At 33.4% G+C, this 17,210-nt stretch overlaps 2 protein-coding genes across 2 annotated transcripts; both read right to left on the bottom strand.

The window, feature by feature from the left end:
- Positions 1-220: 220 nt before the first annotated feature.
- LOC134684331 (E3 SUMO-protein ligase ZBED1-like) lies at positions 221-3,268 on the bottom strand. Its single transcript, XM_063543620.1, has 3 exons — positions 2,489-3,268; positions 1,884-2,437; positions 221-669 (listed from the first exon to the last, which is right to left on the bottom strand). The coding sequence occupies exons 1-3, from the start codon at positions 2,881-2,883 to the stop codon at positions 221-223; spliced, it is 1,398 nt and encodes a 465-aa protein (XP_063399690.1). The 5' UTR covers positions 2,884-3,268.
- On the bottom strand, positions 2,949-14,805 carry LOC134684330 (uncharacterized). The gene is made up of 14 exons (XM_063543619.1): positions 14,734-14,805; positions 14,256-14,429; positions 13,776-13,985; positions 13,116-13,158; positions 12,705-12,859; positions 12,069-12,251; positions 11,519-11,731; positions 10,688-10,730; positions 10,241-10,401; positions 6,343-6,519; positions 5,031-5,243; positions 4,354-4,396; positions 3,446-3,615; positions 2,949-2,959 (listed from the first exon to the last, which is right to left on the bottom strand). Exons 2-14 carry the CDS (start codon positions 14,407-14,409, stop codon positions 2,949-2,951), a joined length of 1,776 nt encoding a protein of 591 aa, XP_063399689.1. The 5' UTR covers positions 14,410-14,429; positions 14,734-14,805.
- Positions 14,806-17,210: the final 2,405 nt, after the last annotated feature.

Genomic DNA, 17,210 nt, shown 5'->3' with positions numbered 1-17,210 from the left:
CACAGTAATGCAAACACTAACACAAATATGATTTCAATATGTAATAAACTAAAAACAAAAACATATTTATAAGTATGTACATTAAGAAAGAACAAAAGAAGAGTTATTCCCACTTTTCCTCTGGTACATAGTTTTTATTCAGAAATATTATCTGGTCGATAACAGATGAAGATAATCGATTTCTCAGTTTAGTGACAATAAGACCTGCGCATGAAAATATTCATTCTGACGGAACAGAGGTAGCTGGAATACTTAAATACTGTCTAGCTAACACAGAGAGTCTAGGAAATTTACAATTATTTTCTCTCCACCACTCGAGTGGGTTTGAATCTTGCACAGCACGCTCCTTGATGTATAATGACATTTCCGATTCATCTTGAAAGGAAGTATTGTCGTCGGTGTCAAACAATAGAAAATCCAAAGATCGTTGGACTCTTTGTTTCTTGGCTGGTTGCTTGTCAACTTCAGTTTTAAGGGCTTTTGATGACTTTGTAACTGCGGGCTTTAATGGCACATCGTCTAACTTGGACTCTAACATTTCAATGGCGACTTTTTTTTGTTCTGGGGAGAAAAAGTTAAGTGTTCTATGCCTCGGGTCAAGTAAGGACGCTAAAGCATGCTGTGTAGATGCAGTTTCAATATCATACGGTTTAAAACGGGTGATGAGTTCTTACGAAATACTTGCTTTCATTTTATGCGCAAGAGCACTATCCTCTTCAGAGTTTTTTAGGTGTTTCTTTAAGAGTCCGTTGACAATAGGAAGCATTACAGAGGCTGAGACATCCTTTTCCAGACACATGTATGTTGTAACATGAGACATTTGCTTCAATACTGCGGAAATTTCTACCAGATAATCCCACCCATGATCTTTGAGAAGCATATCCAGGTGTAATGATAAGTCGTTATACTAAGGCTATTTTTTTCTTTTTTTTTCTGTAGACTTAGCTTTAATTTTTTATAACCATGCATTGAATTGGCAAGCTTGATAACTCGTAATTGTTTGTCAGTAACTAAATGTACAATGATGTCCCATACGGAACCTTCTGACCTTGTTTGTTTACATTCAAATTTCAATGGCGTCAAAATCATGTGATGTCAGTTCGTTATATCCAATCAAATTGCTCTACTGTCAATTAGGGGATTTTTCAGTCTACAGCAATTACGTTATTTCTTTCTGGGATATTGCTTCAAAATAGTTTGCAATAGTTCTGGGTTTTATTCAACAGGAAAACTCTTTTTTTGCCATCCCTTATGACATCAAGGGAATTTTGTATGAATATTTACATACAGTCATGATGGTCAGAATATCGATCTTTTTATAATGATTAAAAAGAAAATTCTATGAAAAATAAATGTAAATGGATTCTTATTAACCAACTCTATATGCCTGTTCAAAATTATGGCATGGGCATCGTTTTTTCATATAGTTTTCCTTTCAATTTGGTTGAGATTTTTTCGCGGGAAAATCGAGAAAGAGGTAAGGAGCATGTCATTTTTAAATTCCTAAAAATACGTTTTGCTTGACCTATATTGCCTGCCACAAGATTGATGACGCTGAATAGAATGTACACAAAGCAATGGAGGCCGGAAATGGGATTTTGTGAAGTTCTAGAATGTTTTTAAATATTCGGAAGTTGGGATTGAAACGGGCATTATAAAATTGGCATTTTTTGGCAATAATTGAGAACAACAATGAAAACTTACCTTTAGAAATGTTTTTTTATTCAAAAGTGCAGAAAGAACGTATTTTGCACTGTTTTTCTACGCCAGAAGTACCGTAGTGACATCAATGCGGAGTTTCCCCGTGTGTTAAGTTCAAACACAAATACCTAACGAAATGACAAGATGAACGATCTTAGACTACGGTAGGATATGTGTGTCACTTTTCTTAGTAACAGTTGTGTCGAGCATTACATCCGTGATTACTCTGCGTTGTTCACATAGGCGTTCAATCATTAGCTGAGTCGAATTCCATTTCGTAACTACGTCTTGTATAAGTTCGTTCTGTCGTAGTCCGAACAACTTTTGTCTTTTCCTCATTTCAGCTGTTATTGTAGTCGAATGCTTGAAATGTCCCACTAACTTCCGAGCACGTGAAGTAAGTTTGGCAATAGCGGGTATTTCCAAGCATGGTTTAATGCAAAGCTGAATGGTATGACCAAAGCATCTCATATCGTCAAAGTCACATTTCTCTGATGCACAATTCATGTTCCTAGCATTGTCATGTACAGAACTCACAATTTTACCGTCCAATTCAAACTCTGAAATTGTAGATTTCAGCCGTTCAGAAAGATTTTCGCCTGTATGGCGTTCAGGCATTTCACGAGTAACAAGCACATTTGACTGTAAATTCCAGTCTTTATCAACGTGATGTTCTGTGACTGTTAAAAAGCTTTTTGTAGCATTCGATGTCCATGTATCAGAAGTAATGGATACGCTGTCAATGAGATTTAACTCTTTAATCAAACTCTCTTTTTTGTCACTTTACGACTTTTCTATTCTGGATTTTATAGTGTTTCTAGACGGAATTTTAAATTCAGGAGCTATTATCGACATAAGTTTTGAAAATCCTTTTCCCTCAACAATGCGAATAGGTAAGTAATCCAATACAATCATATCCACTATTGAATTTGTTATAAGTTCAGATTGAGAAGACGAAAATCTTCTAGATCTGGGTGTCTGAACAAAGTCTAAAACCGATGACTGCTTAACTTTCTCAGGCGTTTCAGATAAGTCATTGGGATGTTTTAACTTCAGATGATTCAGCATATTACTTGTACCACCAGTATAGACTAATTCCATTTCACATAGTTTGCATTTCACTATTTTGGAGTCGGCATTACGTTTGAAAAAAGACCAAGCCTTAGATGACGGAGGTGGCATATTTACATGTACGAACACACAATTTAAAGTCAAAGTGAAGAAATAAACTTAATCGTAAAATTTATTCAGCTTACAACTGTTCAAAACAAACATATGCTAATTATGTTTACATTATACTTGCCCGGAGCTGACAGAAAAGTTGTTTATGTGCTAATTAAGTAATAAAATTTAAATGTTTTCAAAGTTAACAAGATTAATCAATAAACGGATCAATTGATCTGCCTAATCAAGTACTACTCTATTCTTACAATCATTTCACATTATTTACTAATGATTTCAATACACATTTTTATCAATTTTATTAAAATTTTAAAAAAGGTCCGGTTAACCGGTTAGCGTTTTTGGTATTCGGTATTCGGTCGATCGACCGGTTAACCGTTGACAACACTAAAAAAAACAACTAACATTCAAGCAGTTAATTCATTAAACTTGATCTAACTTGTCAAATTGGATTTGAATGCATTGAAACATGCCAGTTATTGTTAGGTGTTTGACCAACCTTGTATTTCCCTTCATCCCAAAAAAGTCAGATTTCAAATGAAAAATAACAATAACTATTTACCTTTGAATGGCATCATGTTTAGTAGACTATCACAGGAAGGAAACAGAAGATCTGATGTCTTCATCACATTATACACATTTCTACACGGACTTTTACCAGCTTCAAAACACACATGGATAGAGGCATCAACAGCAAACTTTCCTTGTGATGGAATGTTATTCACGACATATCTGAAGTGAAATTTGTATAAAAATTGTAACATCACTTTTATAGGAATGAGTTTTACGGTACAAATTCTATTGAAACAAACAAAATTGTATAGGTATCATACATGACAATTAAAGAACCCCAATGTACTAGATATCATAAAAATAATTAATTGACGTTGTTTTCTAATAAATTGAGTCAGAAAATTATACTGTTTATAAGATTTAAATATTTATGGAATATCTGTATCACAGACGACAACAGATATGCTTTAATTGTCTTAACTAAAACCCCCTTTTTTTCCCCCTGAATGTGACCTACATGAGCAACATAAAGGTTGCCACATATTTAGCAGGATCTGCTTATCCCTCTGAAGCACCTGACATCACCCCCAGTTTTTGTTAGGTTTGGTGTTGCTCAGTCTTTAATTTTCTATGTTGTGTTTTGTTGTTTGTCTTTTTCTTTTATAGACATTGCCTCAGTTTATTTTTGACTAATGAGTTTAAATGTCCTTTCAGTATCTTTTGCATCTTTTTTAAAACCATTCCTACAACAAAGAATTCTTCTAAAGGTGCAACCATGCTGTTGCACATAAATTAAGGATATAGTGGAAATTAAATGATTTATATGTACTGGTGTTTTTTTAAATACTAGACTACGCTCTTACATTTATGGGAAGAACAGTATAGACTTTAACTGTATGTAGTACCCAACTGAGACACACAAAAATTGTCAAATATATAAATATATGATAAACTTACTTCAAACGGAATGCTCCATGAAGTTGTATCTCTTCATTAGTTCCTATAAAAGACAAACATTTTAAGTAGGCATAAAAAAATCACATAAAACACCAGTTTGGCTGCAATGCATTATAAGTACACTATTTTCTATCAACAAATTAGTTTAATTGATATAAATTCAGTATCATGCCTTTATATAGTTACTAAGACACTAAGGTGGTACCTAACACCTGAACTAAAATTAATTTGGCTCGTTTAATTTTCTTAAAATTTTGACAAAGTATTTGCTTTGAACTTTTGACAAAAATATAAAAATTTCAAAAAAATTGAACCAACCGTTTAATCAGAAAAATTACACTGGTTATATAGCAGTTTGAAAAAAACTTATTTTAATCATTGAGAAGCTTAATATTCCCTTAACAGCATGACGTCATTAACACGTTCTGCTGATTTTACAGAGTTATCTCCCTGTAGTGTTATGCACCACCTTAAATTAGATTGATCATTTTAAAATACTCTGTTGTTTCTAATCAAGGTGAAAATATTTCCATTGAAATATCAGCAATGTGACAATCTACAATAATATTCAAATTGTATAAACAAAATTGAAATGGAGGTTGTGCCAAATTAACAACTAATTTTCTAGCAAATAAATTAACTATGAAATTTTTACGCAATTCTTAAGAGTAACATACCCCATTTATAATTCAGGAGTTGTATTTCATGCTGATGGTCCTCTATAGTGACAGTCATGGTATATAGACATGTATTGAGGTCAATAGAGGTAAATAGTGACCTCCTTAGTAGGTCAGACTGGATACAGCAAGTCATAGAGTTACATGTAGATGGTATGTGACAGGCTATATCACCAGTGAGATCCAGTCCTGCTTTGGTCAGGTTAGAACATTCTGTAAAATATAACAATGCATCTATAGATTGGAATCAGAATTTCAAAAGATACATTACGTCATTCAAAATTAGAATTTACTCTCTGTGATTACAGTTTGAATTCTCCAACAAATTTTAATTCAGTTTTAATAACTATGGTCAAAGAGTATGATATCAGTATACTAGAATATTCAAATTTAAGATAATACAAGTGAAATATTCTTTATTTCTTCCATATAAATACACTTACAAATTTAAACAGAAACATGCATTTAAAACCATTCTTAATCATTCTTAAGTAAGAAAATGCTTTTTTTCAAGTACTTTAAAAGCTATTTTTTCCAGTAGTGCATACGAAAAACAAATCATTTAATAGTTAGAAATGAGAGAAATCTATAAGAACATTCAGCAAATATTCCAAAATGTTCAGCTATTAGACATCAATTATACTATTGTAAAACTATGTATATCAACAATTCTAACATGACGTCCTTCAAACACTTTGAGTACACACCCATGGTAAAATATGAATATATTTCATGGGCTGTTCCCATTGTACCCCCAATTCATATGTTTTTTAAATGAATGAGGAACCCGACGTCATAGAACAATGACGTAAGAATATAAGCATTTTACAGGAAAATTCACGCTTGTGAATCCGAAAATCATCACAGCAAGGAAGCGTAAACAAACTGTGCTAAGATGTGACAAGCTATTTTTCTCATACATATAAGTATATTATCATTTAAATTCATCCAAAACTATCTAAATACGTTATTTTAAATAGTCAAAACATGTCACTGATTGAGTTTGCTCCGTTCTTTTACGTCAATTTGATAGTGTGTTTATTTATGAGAACGGCAAATATTTGCCTCCACCTAAAGAGCTTCGACCCAAAAGAATTGCGTATTTGTCCTATTAGAATCAAAATAATTCATGGGGGCTTGAATATATCTAGATTTTACCACGGGCTGTCCCTTAATGCCGATATTTTACCCCTCACTAACGCTCAGGGTGAAATATTTGTCATAAAGGGGCAACCTGTGGTAAAATCACAATATATTCAAGCCCCCATGAATTATTTCTTAAACAATTCCTAAAAGCGGTCTGATATTTTACCGTTGGTCCAACCCTTCACAGCCAGGCTGTATGGGGGTGTTGTTAAGTCACATCTACTGGTAGGTCCCATGTAATCATTTAGTCCTAGATCCATAATCAAATCATTGGCTGTTACATCAGTGGCTGGAGAAGATGTAGTCAGTCCTCGGTCTGTCAACCATTTTGTTAATGAAAATGCTAAAAAATAAAGAAAACAAAATGATAAACAAATATTTAGACATCAACAGATAATCCACTAAGATGGAAGGTGGAAAATATTTGACCTTCCAGTAGGTGACCAATGAACTCCATGATGAGTTGTTACAAGGGTAAATATATTATTCCTGAAAAAATTCCTGAAAAAGTTGGTATGCATTGACCTTAAAGTTTCCACTGAAAGTTGAAAGAAAGTGCAAGTGTAAAGCAAAATTATATCCGGGTGAAATTTGATCCGGAGGAAAAAATGTCACAGTAGTTGTTATTTTTTTATTCGGAGGAAATTATTTCCCTGAGATATTTTTTCCTTTGCCGTTAAATTCTATCTGGGTAGTTAACTTATTGAATAGTTATTAGAAAAAACTTGTCCCTTTAAAAATACTACCAAATAATAATAGTGTATTTAAATTAAAGCGAAATAGTTAAAAAAAAAAATGTATTATAATGGGAAATACTTTCACAAATTATCATTGAAAAAATTTCCTGATATATTCAAGCCAATATCATCCTTTTAAAAAGAAAATTATCATGAAACATAGGGAAGAAAACCAAAAGTAATTTCAAAGATCGTAATTGTGAAAATAATATCATGATTAAAAAAGGTTAGTGAAATACATGTAAAAGTGAGTTGTTTTCAGATCTCAGTACAAATATAAAGGAGTAGGTCTGGTAAGGACCGATTTTGGCCTCAAATTTCAGTTTCATCTGACGAAAGATTTTGACAACTTTTTAAACACTTAAGTGTCTATTTCATATGATTCAATTAATTTATGTGAAAGATTTTAACTTATTTAGTCATAAAAAACGATCCGATTTAAGCTCAAATATGAAAAATCTACCAAATATGCCAAAAAATTTCACTTTTCAGATGGTTTTTGTCAAAAACGAAAGTGGCCGCAATTGTGTTCATCCTCAATCTTTATATATGTTATGTATTATCATCAAATACAACTTCCATTTCAATATTTTGGATGAACACGAATGCGGCCACTTTCGTTTTACACGGAAACCGTCTAAAATTTAACTAAAATGCTGGAATTCTGAAGATTTCAGTAATGTAGCATGACTAATTGGTGCTAATACCCAATATATGTACATTGGATTGTCAAAAACAGCCCATATTTATGGAGCAGAACCATTCTTCTATCAAATAAATAACTAAAAGCTTACATTTTAACAATTTTGTAAAACTGCTATATTTTTGGGCCGAAAAGGGGTCTTACCGGATCTACTCCTTTAAAAGTAAGGTAGAAATATAGTTGCATTACTACTGTTAACAGTAATAGAATAATTTGATTATGATGATACTTTTAACTATATAAATAGTTTTGTCTGGGGACAGAGATGTAGTTGTTGATTATATTGAAATCAGATAAATCATAGCACAACAATATATTGGAACAAAAGCATGTTTAACAGCAAGATAGCATTTACCTGTGAAATTTTATCTGTCTTATTAAATCAAGTTGTAAGTCATCTTTTTATATAAATGAATATATAAAAAACTAGATATCATTGAGATGGGAGCCATCTCTGTGGGTCCCGCTGTCAATAACGTGGGGTAAATAAGTTGTATGGATAATCTGATATGAAGCATTATTTGAAGTTATTGCATAGTCTCACGTGTGATTTAAATCTAAAATTTTAAGTTAAAACTGATAAATATTCTCAACTTACTTTCATAGTATAATAGTGATAAGACTGCATGATGCGAACTCATTGTTGACTACTCTAAGGTGACTTCTGGATATATGGATTGATGTTAGAACAAAATGTTTAAAGGTGCTGCCCAATTGATATTTGTCACATATTTTTAGAATTATGCCTTCAATATATTATGACCCACCAAGTATAAAGTATGAAATATTTACGGTTCTCGAGAGGTAGAGCGGACACAATTTATTAAGAACAACAAACGGATGGACAGACCGACAGACTGACCTTTGACCTAGGATGCATACATTATGACACATTCTCTGGTGTTGGTTAATATATATGTTAAGTTGAAAATGTTTGTCAGGTATAAAGTATGAAATAATAACAGCTGTCCTCTCAAAATATAGTGTGGATCAAATTTGTTAGCGATGGACAGACCAACAGACAGACAGACCTTTGACCTATAAAGTGGTACATACATCATGACACACCCTCTGGTGTTGGTTAAAATGGATGTCAAGTATAATATTTAAAATCATAACAGTTCTCAAGATATAGAGCGGACACAATCTTCACAACAGGACACAGGGTTTTCAACTGAAACCAATTCTTTTTTTACGTTGACCTTTGACCTGAGAAGTTGTACATACATCATGACACGCCCTCTGGTGGTGGTTAAAATGGATGTCAAGTATAAACTTTGAAATCATAATGGTTATCTAGATATGGAGCGGACACGATCTTCACCACAGGACACAGGGTTGTCAACCGAAACCAAAGTTTTTGACCTTGACCTTTGACCTAGAAAATTGTACATACATCATGACACACCCTCTGGTGTTGGTTAGGAATCTGATGTACAGTAGTTGTCGTTTGTTTATGTAATATATACGTGTTTCTCGTTTCTCGTTTTGTTTATATAGATTAGACCGTTGGTTTTCCCGTTTGAATGGTTTTACACTAGTAATTTTGGGGCCCTTTATAGCTTGTTGTTCGGTGTGAGCCAAGGCTCCGTGTTGAAGGCCGTACTTTAACCTATAATGGTTTAATTTTTAAATTGTTATTTGGATGGAGAGTTGTCTCATTGGCACTCACACCACATCTTCCTATATCTATATATGTTAAGTATTAAGTATAAAATTATAACGGTTATCTAGATATGGAGCGGACACGATCTTCACCAAAGGACACAGGGTTGTCAACGGAAACCAAAGTTTTTGACCTTGACCTTTGACCTAGGAAGTTGTACGTACATCATGACACACCCTCTGATGTTGGTTAAAATGTATGTCAAGTATAAACTTTGAAATCATAATGGTTCTCAAGATATAGAGCGGACACTAAATTGTTACGGACGGAGGGACGGACGGACAGACAGACGGACGGACGGACGGACAGACGGACGGACGGACGGACAGACTGATCACTATAGGGCAACCCGCCTTAGGCGGGGCCCTAATAAGATTCAAGGAAAAATTTCACTATGAAATAGATTCAAAAATATATTATATTAATATCTTCAAAATATAAATTCCCCATAAATTACCTCCCTTTGTTAAATTATGCAAATTTGTTCTACCTTTGTGAAACATTTTATAATTATAGTCAGGTATATATTGATTGTGAGTAACTTACATAGTAGTTAATAGGACTCTATTTCACACCGTTCTGTGAAATATAGTACGGCAAATAAATACTGGTACATACTATCCGCATTACACAGATAGATTTTCACTCCTCTGGAAAAAATAAACCTGTGAAATACCATGCCTGGATAAAAATTACCAGGACAAATTATCCTCAGGATGAAATATCACAGAGGAAGAAATAAACCGTTACACAAGCATGACATTGACTTAAAATAAATTACATGATCCTTTATAAGTAAACTGAAAACCCCATGTAAAACTTATAGATTGCTTATATAGTTGATTTAATAATTGCATTGTTAACCAAGAACAAAATCCTTATAAATAAAAACAAAAAACCTATAAAGTTGACAAAATTCAGGTTGAAGCATATGCATTACTTGAAATCCTATACTTACCCTTATCCAGGAATCCCTCATCTGTACAAGTAGTCTGATTGAGTATTGTATTGTTAAAGACCTGTACATTTATCTGACATGGACCTCCAGTTTCATAACAGACAGATATATTAACATTGAGGTTATAGGCTTTCTCCAGGCTCAGCTTGTCTATCTGGTATCTGCAAATGTGAATATAAAAAAATTAACAATGTTTTTCTACAAATTTCCAATTTTCATTTTATTCTATAAGTTGGGAGTTCTGTTTGTTTTCATGTATTTACACCTTCTTTTGACCAAGTACTGTCGTTGTGTGGAACATGAATGCTTATTGTGACTCATCCTAACCATATTCACAAAAGATTTGTAAACTTTAAATTCAGAAATTTCAGCAAGGTTTCCATTTTTTTTTATACTCAAAGCAGTTTTACACTGTGGTCTTCACTATCAAGAAACATATAAACTTACATTAACTTAACTATTCCAAACATAGAGAATGTATTCTCAATACCTGTAAACAAAAAATAGCAATTAAATACTTTCATTATAAACATACATTCTTTTAAATACTTAAAAACTAATGTTTTGGAATTTTCTGTATGAAAGATTATAAAAAATTAACAAGAGATTGTATAAATTATTAGTAAGCTTAAGAGCGTACTTTTACCTATAATGGTTTTGCAAATAATGACTTGGATGGAGATTTGTCTCATCAGCACTCATACCAAATCTTCTTATATCTATTAACTTCTTACTTTTGACAAATAAGGTACATTCATATTTTTATATAAAAGTCATTATTACTTATTTGATCTGCAAGGGGGTTCATGCAAATGGTTTTTTTTTTATCATATATAACTGAAGTAATGATGATGATTAATGGCTGTTTACCATTAGTGGTGAATCAAAGTCATATTCAGGACAAGAACATTTAAATGTGAAATGAATATAATTCCTGCTTTGAATACTTCTAGTCAAAAATTCTGAGTCTGATTTTTAACATGCTAGTTTATAATTTAAAAGTTTGCAGGAAAACATGCCACCCTATCATTACATTATTCAAACTTTACTTAGACTGACTAGTCTTTGTTCTTACTCATATAAAATGCTATGTGTTTAGCTGGCAAGCAGCAACACCAAATTTCCTTGGTTAAACCCTGAAGGGGATCAAACCAAGGAACTACCCCGTTTGAAGGGAGTATGATACCACCAATTCACGGAGACAATTATTTGAATTATTCACTTCTTTGGAAGATAGATATTTACTGATCTAACATATCAAACAAATATAAATATTACCATATGGAACCTCATTCAGTCTAATGCTTGTCTGTCTTTCTCCTATCTGTACGTGTAGGGTGTTTCTACAGTCAATGATGCTTAGAGAAGTTTGTATGGAGGTATTCAGTAATGGTGTATCAACACAACATTCCAATGCTGTACAAGATGTTGGTATTGAACATACCACACCGCTTCCTGATATATCTGGTAAACTTACATCATTAACACATTCTATAAAACATAAAAACAATTAATTACTGTAAATTCAAAAAATATTGTATGCATTGATTATTGTGATTTTTTTACCATTAGCACAAATTCCAAATCTAATTTACATGATTGCACAGATTTTTTTGCAAAAACAAACACTTGCCACACTTGCCATTTCCTTTATACTCAACAATGAACGGATATCTTATGGTTATTTTTGTTGTTCTGAGTTGCTTGATGATGTAAATATCCCATATCTACATTTATTCATAATATAGTTTTATTTAAACTCTTTATCATTAGCTAAATTATATGTTTAAAAGTAAAATCTGTTTGAACAATGATAGAGTAACATTACCAGAATTCCAGCCATCATCAGTAATCATAAACTGATTGGTAATGTTATAACACTGTTGATCTGACAAGAATCTAGACAGTCCTAAATCTTCTCTAAGCTGGAGAACTGCCCACTGTGGAAGGCTATCAGATCCTACTGGTCTGGTCAAGTATTTCTCTGACAACCATTTAGTCAATGAGAAATCTAAAGAAACAGATGCATGGTAGATTTAACTTTTAACAGATTTAATAGTGATCAATTCTTATTTAAAATTCATGAAAGTAAACAATGAACCGCATTCCATTTTATGCACATTCCTGTCTCTCATACTTCCTTTGGCACAATATTTAGTTTCATTGTCACAGTAAAAACAATTGGTGAATGGCCTTATTTACACAGATTGACCTCTGGTCAACCAATGAAACTCACTCATAATTTTTTTTAATTTTTTTTAACTTGGTGTAATTGCTAGCATCAGAGATCAGTTTAAGTTCAAACAGCTATTTCAAAAATATAATTTCCAACTATTAGTCAAGAGAAAACAAGAAAAGCTGCAAACAAATATTTCAATCAGAATTTAAAAAGTATGTTCCAATTAAATATGATAGCAGCTTGATAAAAATATACCAGGAATAAGAAAATATATTGTACACAAACCTTTGCCTGCTGACCAATCACACTTTGTTTGTGGCAATTTGACATTACTTAGTACAGATGTACTAAACACACAAGGTCCAGTTGTTTCAAAACAAATCTGTAGATCAAGATTTACAAGGTAACTGTCTTCTGATTCTAGATTATGTACTGAAAAACTAAAAACCAAAAATGACAGTCTGGTAAAGTGCTTAAAATAACAAGTCATTTCCAGGGTGATATGTAATAATGTTAACAGCTTACCAACTTTAAAGAAAAATAATTAATAATTGTGCTTTTTTTACTGAACTTATTCTGGAAAACATGTCACTGCTTTTTTAAATAATGTTTAAGTTGAATGTATCAATAAATAAACATGTCATGTTGTTGTACTAGAGGCTGATGCAATAAATCTCATAAAATAATGGCACTTACTCTGCTCTGAGAACTCCTAACAAGTTCAACTGTTCTTGAGTGCCTGTAACAAAATAGAACATTAATCCTCATTCCTTAATTTTAAACCAAACGACACATACAATTTCTATACTGGTCAGTTAAACCTGTTATTTTTGCTAGGAAAATTAACTAAATTTTGATTAGATTTATTCTGTTGCTTTAATTTGTACAAAGAAAATGTTATGCCTTATTTGAAAGGCTATGCTGATAACATTTGTACTCTGAAAAAATAAAAATATTTTGTAATTAGTACTTCAAGAAATCTCTATATTGGTATATTTATTTATCAATACAATAGTCATTCTAACAGATCGATGAACTTCTAATAGACTGCCCCTATCCTAAGTCAGGAACCTGTTGTTTTTTAATGTGGTTCATTAGTGTTTCACATTTCTCGCTTTTTATTAAGATTAGACCGTTGATTTTCCTGTTTGAATGGTTTTACACTAGTTAATTTTGGAGCCCTTTATAGCTTGCTGTTCAGTTTGTGAGTCAAGGCTCAGTGTTGAAGACCTTACTTTAACCTATAATGGTTTACTTTTACAAATTGTGACTTGGATGGAGAGTAAGTTATCTCAATGACACTCATACCACATCTTCTAATGTCTATTGACAAAACTTTCTATTACAAAACCATACCCCAGGTATAATTCAGAAGTGACACATCCTTATTAAGTCTTTCTAGCTGTATCGTCAGTTTCTGTTGGCAGTGGTCTATTGACAAAGACGCCATTAAGGTCCTCCCTACTTTTTCTACATCAATGCAACAGTCCACAGTAGAACAGGTGTAGTCCAAATAACAACTCAATGGGTCTGTTAGGTCACTGAGAGTAACATTCCTTGTACATACTGAAAAATTTATTAAAATTTCAAACAGTTGGAATGGTAACTAACTACAAGGTGAATCTTTAAGGTCAATCAGACTGATATTCTTACTACATATATACTGAAAACACAAAACATAATTTGTATTGTTGGCATGGTATCATAGTGGGTCAGTCGGGTCACTCAGACTGAATTCTTTGTACAGAGTGAAAACACAGATTCAATTCTTAAAATTAGTACACAATAGACATAATGCATATAAAACATTTTTTGTATGTTTGCCAAAAATCTTACAGTTATTCCACCCTTGTTGTGAAGGTGTATAGGGATTATTGGCTCTACTACATGTTGGAGATTTAAGGTAGTATGATAATCCTAGATACTGGAATAGTTTGGAGGCCATGTTGTCTGAGAGCTTTGATGCTGGAGGTATCATGTGATCTGTCATCCAATCAGACAAGGAGAAATCTACAAGTAGAAAATATAAGATTTGTATCCATAAGGATTGCAGGACTTTTTCCTTCAAAATATTTCAAAATATATTCTAATAAATTATATTTAATTATTTTTCTGCTTTCTTACATAATGCAATGTTATTCATCTATCAAACGATATTTTTTAGTTTCGGAAAAATCAGAAGATTAATAACTTGGTATTTATAAAAAATGTTCTTACAATGGCTGGTACAGAGAAAATTTTCTGCTTCTTACAATCTTAAATACTGTAAACCAACTTATTTTTGTGTATACTTATTCGTACTTTATTTACTTACTGGCCACACTGAACCCTGTATCCCAGTCACATTGTAGAACTGGTAACAGTACATTATCTAGTATAACATAGTTCTGTTTTTACTTACTGGCCACACTGAACCCTGTATCCCAGTCACATTGTAGAACTGGTAACAGTACATTATCTAGTATAACATAGTTCTGTTTTTACTTACTGGCCACACTGAACCCTGTATCCCAGTCACATTGTAGGACTGGTAACAGTACATTGTCTAGTATAACATAGTTCTGTTTTTACTTACTCGCCACACTGAACCCTGTATCCCAGTCACATTGTAGGACTGGTAACAGTACATTGTCTAGTATAACATAGTTCTGTTTTTACTTACTCGCCACACTGAACCCTGTATCCCAGTCACATTGTAGAACTGGTAACAGTACATTGTCTAGTATAACATAGTTCTGTTTTTACTTACTCGCCACACTGAACCCTGTATCCCAGTCACATTGTAGAACTGGTAACAGTACATTGTCTAGTATAACATAGTTCTGTTTTTACTTACTCGCCACACTGAACCCTGTATCCCAGTCACATTGTAGAACTGGTAACAGTACATTATCTAGTATAACATAGTTCCTTTTTTACTTACTCGCCACACTGAACCCTGTATCCCAGTCACATTGTAGGACTGGTAACAGTACATTGTCTAGTATAACATAGTTCTGTTTTTACTTACTCGCCACACTGAACCCTGTATCCCAGTCACATTGCAGAACTGGTAACAGTACATTATCTAGTATAACATAGTTCTGTTTTTACTTACTGGCCACACTGAACCCTGTATCCCAGTCACATTGTAGAACTGGTAACAGTACATTGTCTAGTATAACATAGTTCTGTTTTTACTTACTCGCCACACTGAACCCTGTATCCCAGTCACATTGTAGAACTGGTAACAGTACATTGTCTAGTATAATATAGTTCTGTTTTTACTTACTCGCCACACTGAACCCTGTATCCCAGTCACATTGTAGGACTGGTAACAGTACATTATCTAGTACAACATAGTTCTGTTTTTACTTACTGGCCACACTGAACCCTGTATCCCAGTCACATTGTAGAACTGGTAACAGTACATTGTCTAGTATAACATAGTTCTGTTTTTACTTACTGGCCACACTGAACCCTGTATCCCAGTCACATTGTAGAACTGGTAACAGTACATTGTCTAGTATAACATAGTTCTGTTTTTACTTACTGGCCACACTGAACCCTGTATCCCAGTCACATTGTAGAACTGGTAACAGTACATTATCTAGTATAACATAGTTCTGTTTTTACTTACTCGCCACACTGAACCCTGTATCCCAGTCACATTGTAGAACTGGTAACAGTACATTGTCTAGTATAACATAGTTCTGTTTTTACTTACTCGCCACACTGAACCCTGTATCCCAGTCACATTGTAGAACTGGTAACAGTACATTGTCTAGTATAACATAGTTCTGTTTTTACTTACTGGCCACACTGAACCCTGTATCCCAGTCACATTGTAGGACTGGTAACAGTACATTGTCTAGTACAACATAGTTCTGTTTTTACTTACTGGCCACACTGAACCCTGTATCCCAGTCATATTGTAGAACTGGTAACAGTACATTGTCTAGTATAACATAGTTCTGTTTTTACTTACTCGCCACACTGAACCCTGTATCCCAGTCACATTGTAGAACTGGTAACAGTACATTGTCTAGTATAATATAGTTCTGTTTTTACTTACTGGCCACACTGAACCCTGTATCCCAGTCACATTGTAGGACTGGTAACAGTACATTATCTAGTATAACATAGTTCTGTTTTTACTTACTGGCCACACTGAACCCTGTATCCCAGTCACATTGTAGGACTGGTAACAGTACATTGTCTAGTATAACATAGTTCTGTTTTTACTTACTGGCCACACTGAACCCTGTATCCCAGTCACATTGTAGAACTGGTAACAGTACATTGTCTAGTATAACATAGTTCTGTTTTTACTTACTGGCCACACTGAACCCTGTATCCCAGTCACATTGTAGGACTGGTAACAGTACATTGTCTAGTACAACATAGTTCTGTTTTTACTTACTGGCCACACTGAACCCTGTATCCCAGTCATATTGTAGAACTGGTAACAGTACATTGTCTAGTATAACATAGTTCTGTTTTTACTTACTCGCCACACTGAACCCTGTATCCCAGTCACATTGTAGAACTGGTAACAGTACATTGTCTAGTATAATATAGTTCTGTTTTTACTTACTGGCCACACTGAACCCTGTATCCCAGTCACATTGTAGAACTGGTAACAGTACATTGTCTAGTACAACATAGTTCTGTTTTTACTTACTGGCCACACTGAACCCTGTATCCCAGTCACATTGTAGGACTGGTAACAGTACATTGTCTAGTATAACATAGTTCTGTTTTTACTTACTGGCCACACTGAACCCTGTATCCCAGTCACATTGTAGGACT

The sequence above is a fragment of the Mytilus trossulus genome, chromosome 9 (genome assembly GCF_036588685.1).
Source record: "Mytilus trossulus isolate FHL-02 chromosome 9, PNRI_Mtr1.1.1.hap1, whole genome shotgun sequence".
NCBI lineage: Eukaryota > Metazoa > Mollusca > Bivalvia > Mytilida > Mytilidae > Mytilus > Mytilus trossulus.
This window is presented reverse-complemented; position numbering and strand designations above follow the sequence as displayed.

Coding starts and splice junctions, on each gene's coding strand:
- LOC134684331 (XM_063543620.1), bottom strand. CDS start 2,883: ATGCCACCTCCGTCATCTAAGGCTTGGTCTTTTTTCAAACGTAATGCC. Junction 2,438..2,488: donor AAATCCAGAATAGAAAAGTC/GTAAAGTGACAA, acceptor TCTCATTGACAG/CGTATCCATTACTTCTGATA. Junction 670..1,883: donor CACAACTGTTACTAAGAAAA/GTGACACACATA, acceptor GTATTTCGTAAG/AACTCATCACCCGTTTTAAA.
- LOC134684330 (XM_063543619.1), bottom strand. CDS start 14,409: ATGACAGATCACATGATACCTCCAGCATCAAAGCTCTCAGACAACATG. Junction 10,731..11,518: donor ACTGAATGAGGTTCCATATG/GTAATATTTATA, acceptor TTTTGTTTACAG/GTATTGAGAATACATTCTCT. Junction 6,520..10,240: donor TGAGGGATTCCTGGATAAGG/GTAAGTATAGGA, acceptor TTTATTTTTTAG/CATTTTCATTAACAAAATGG.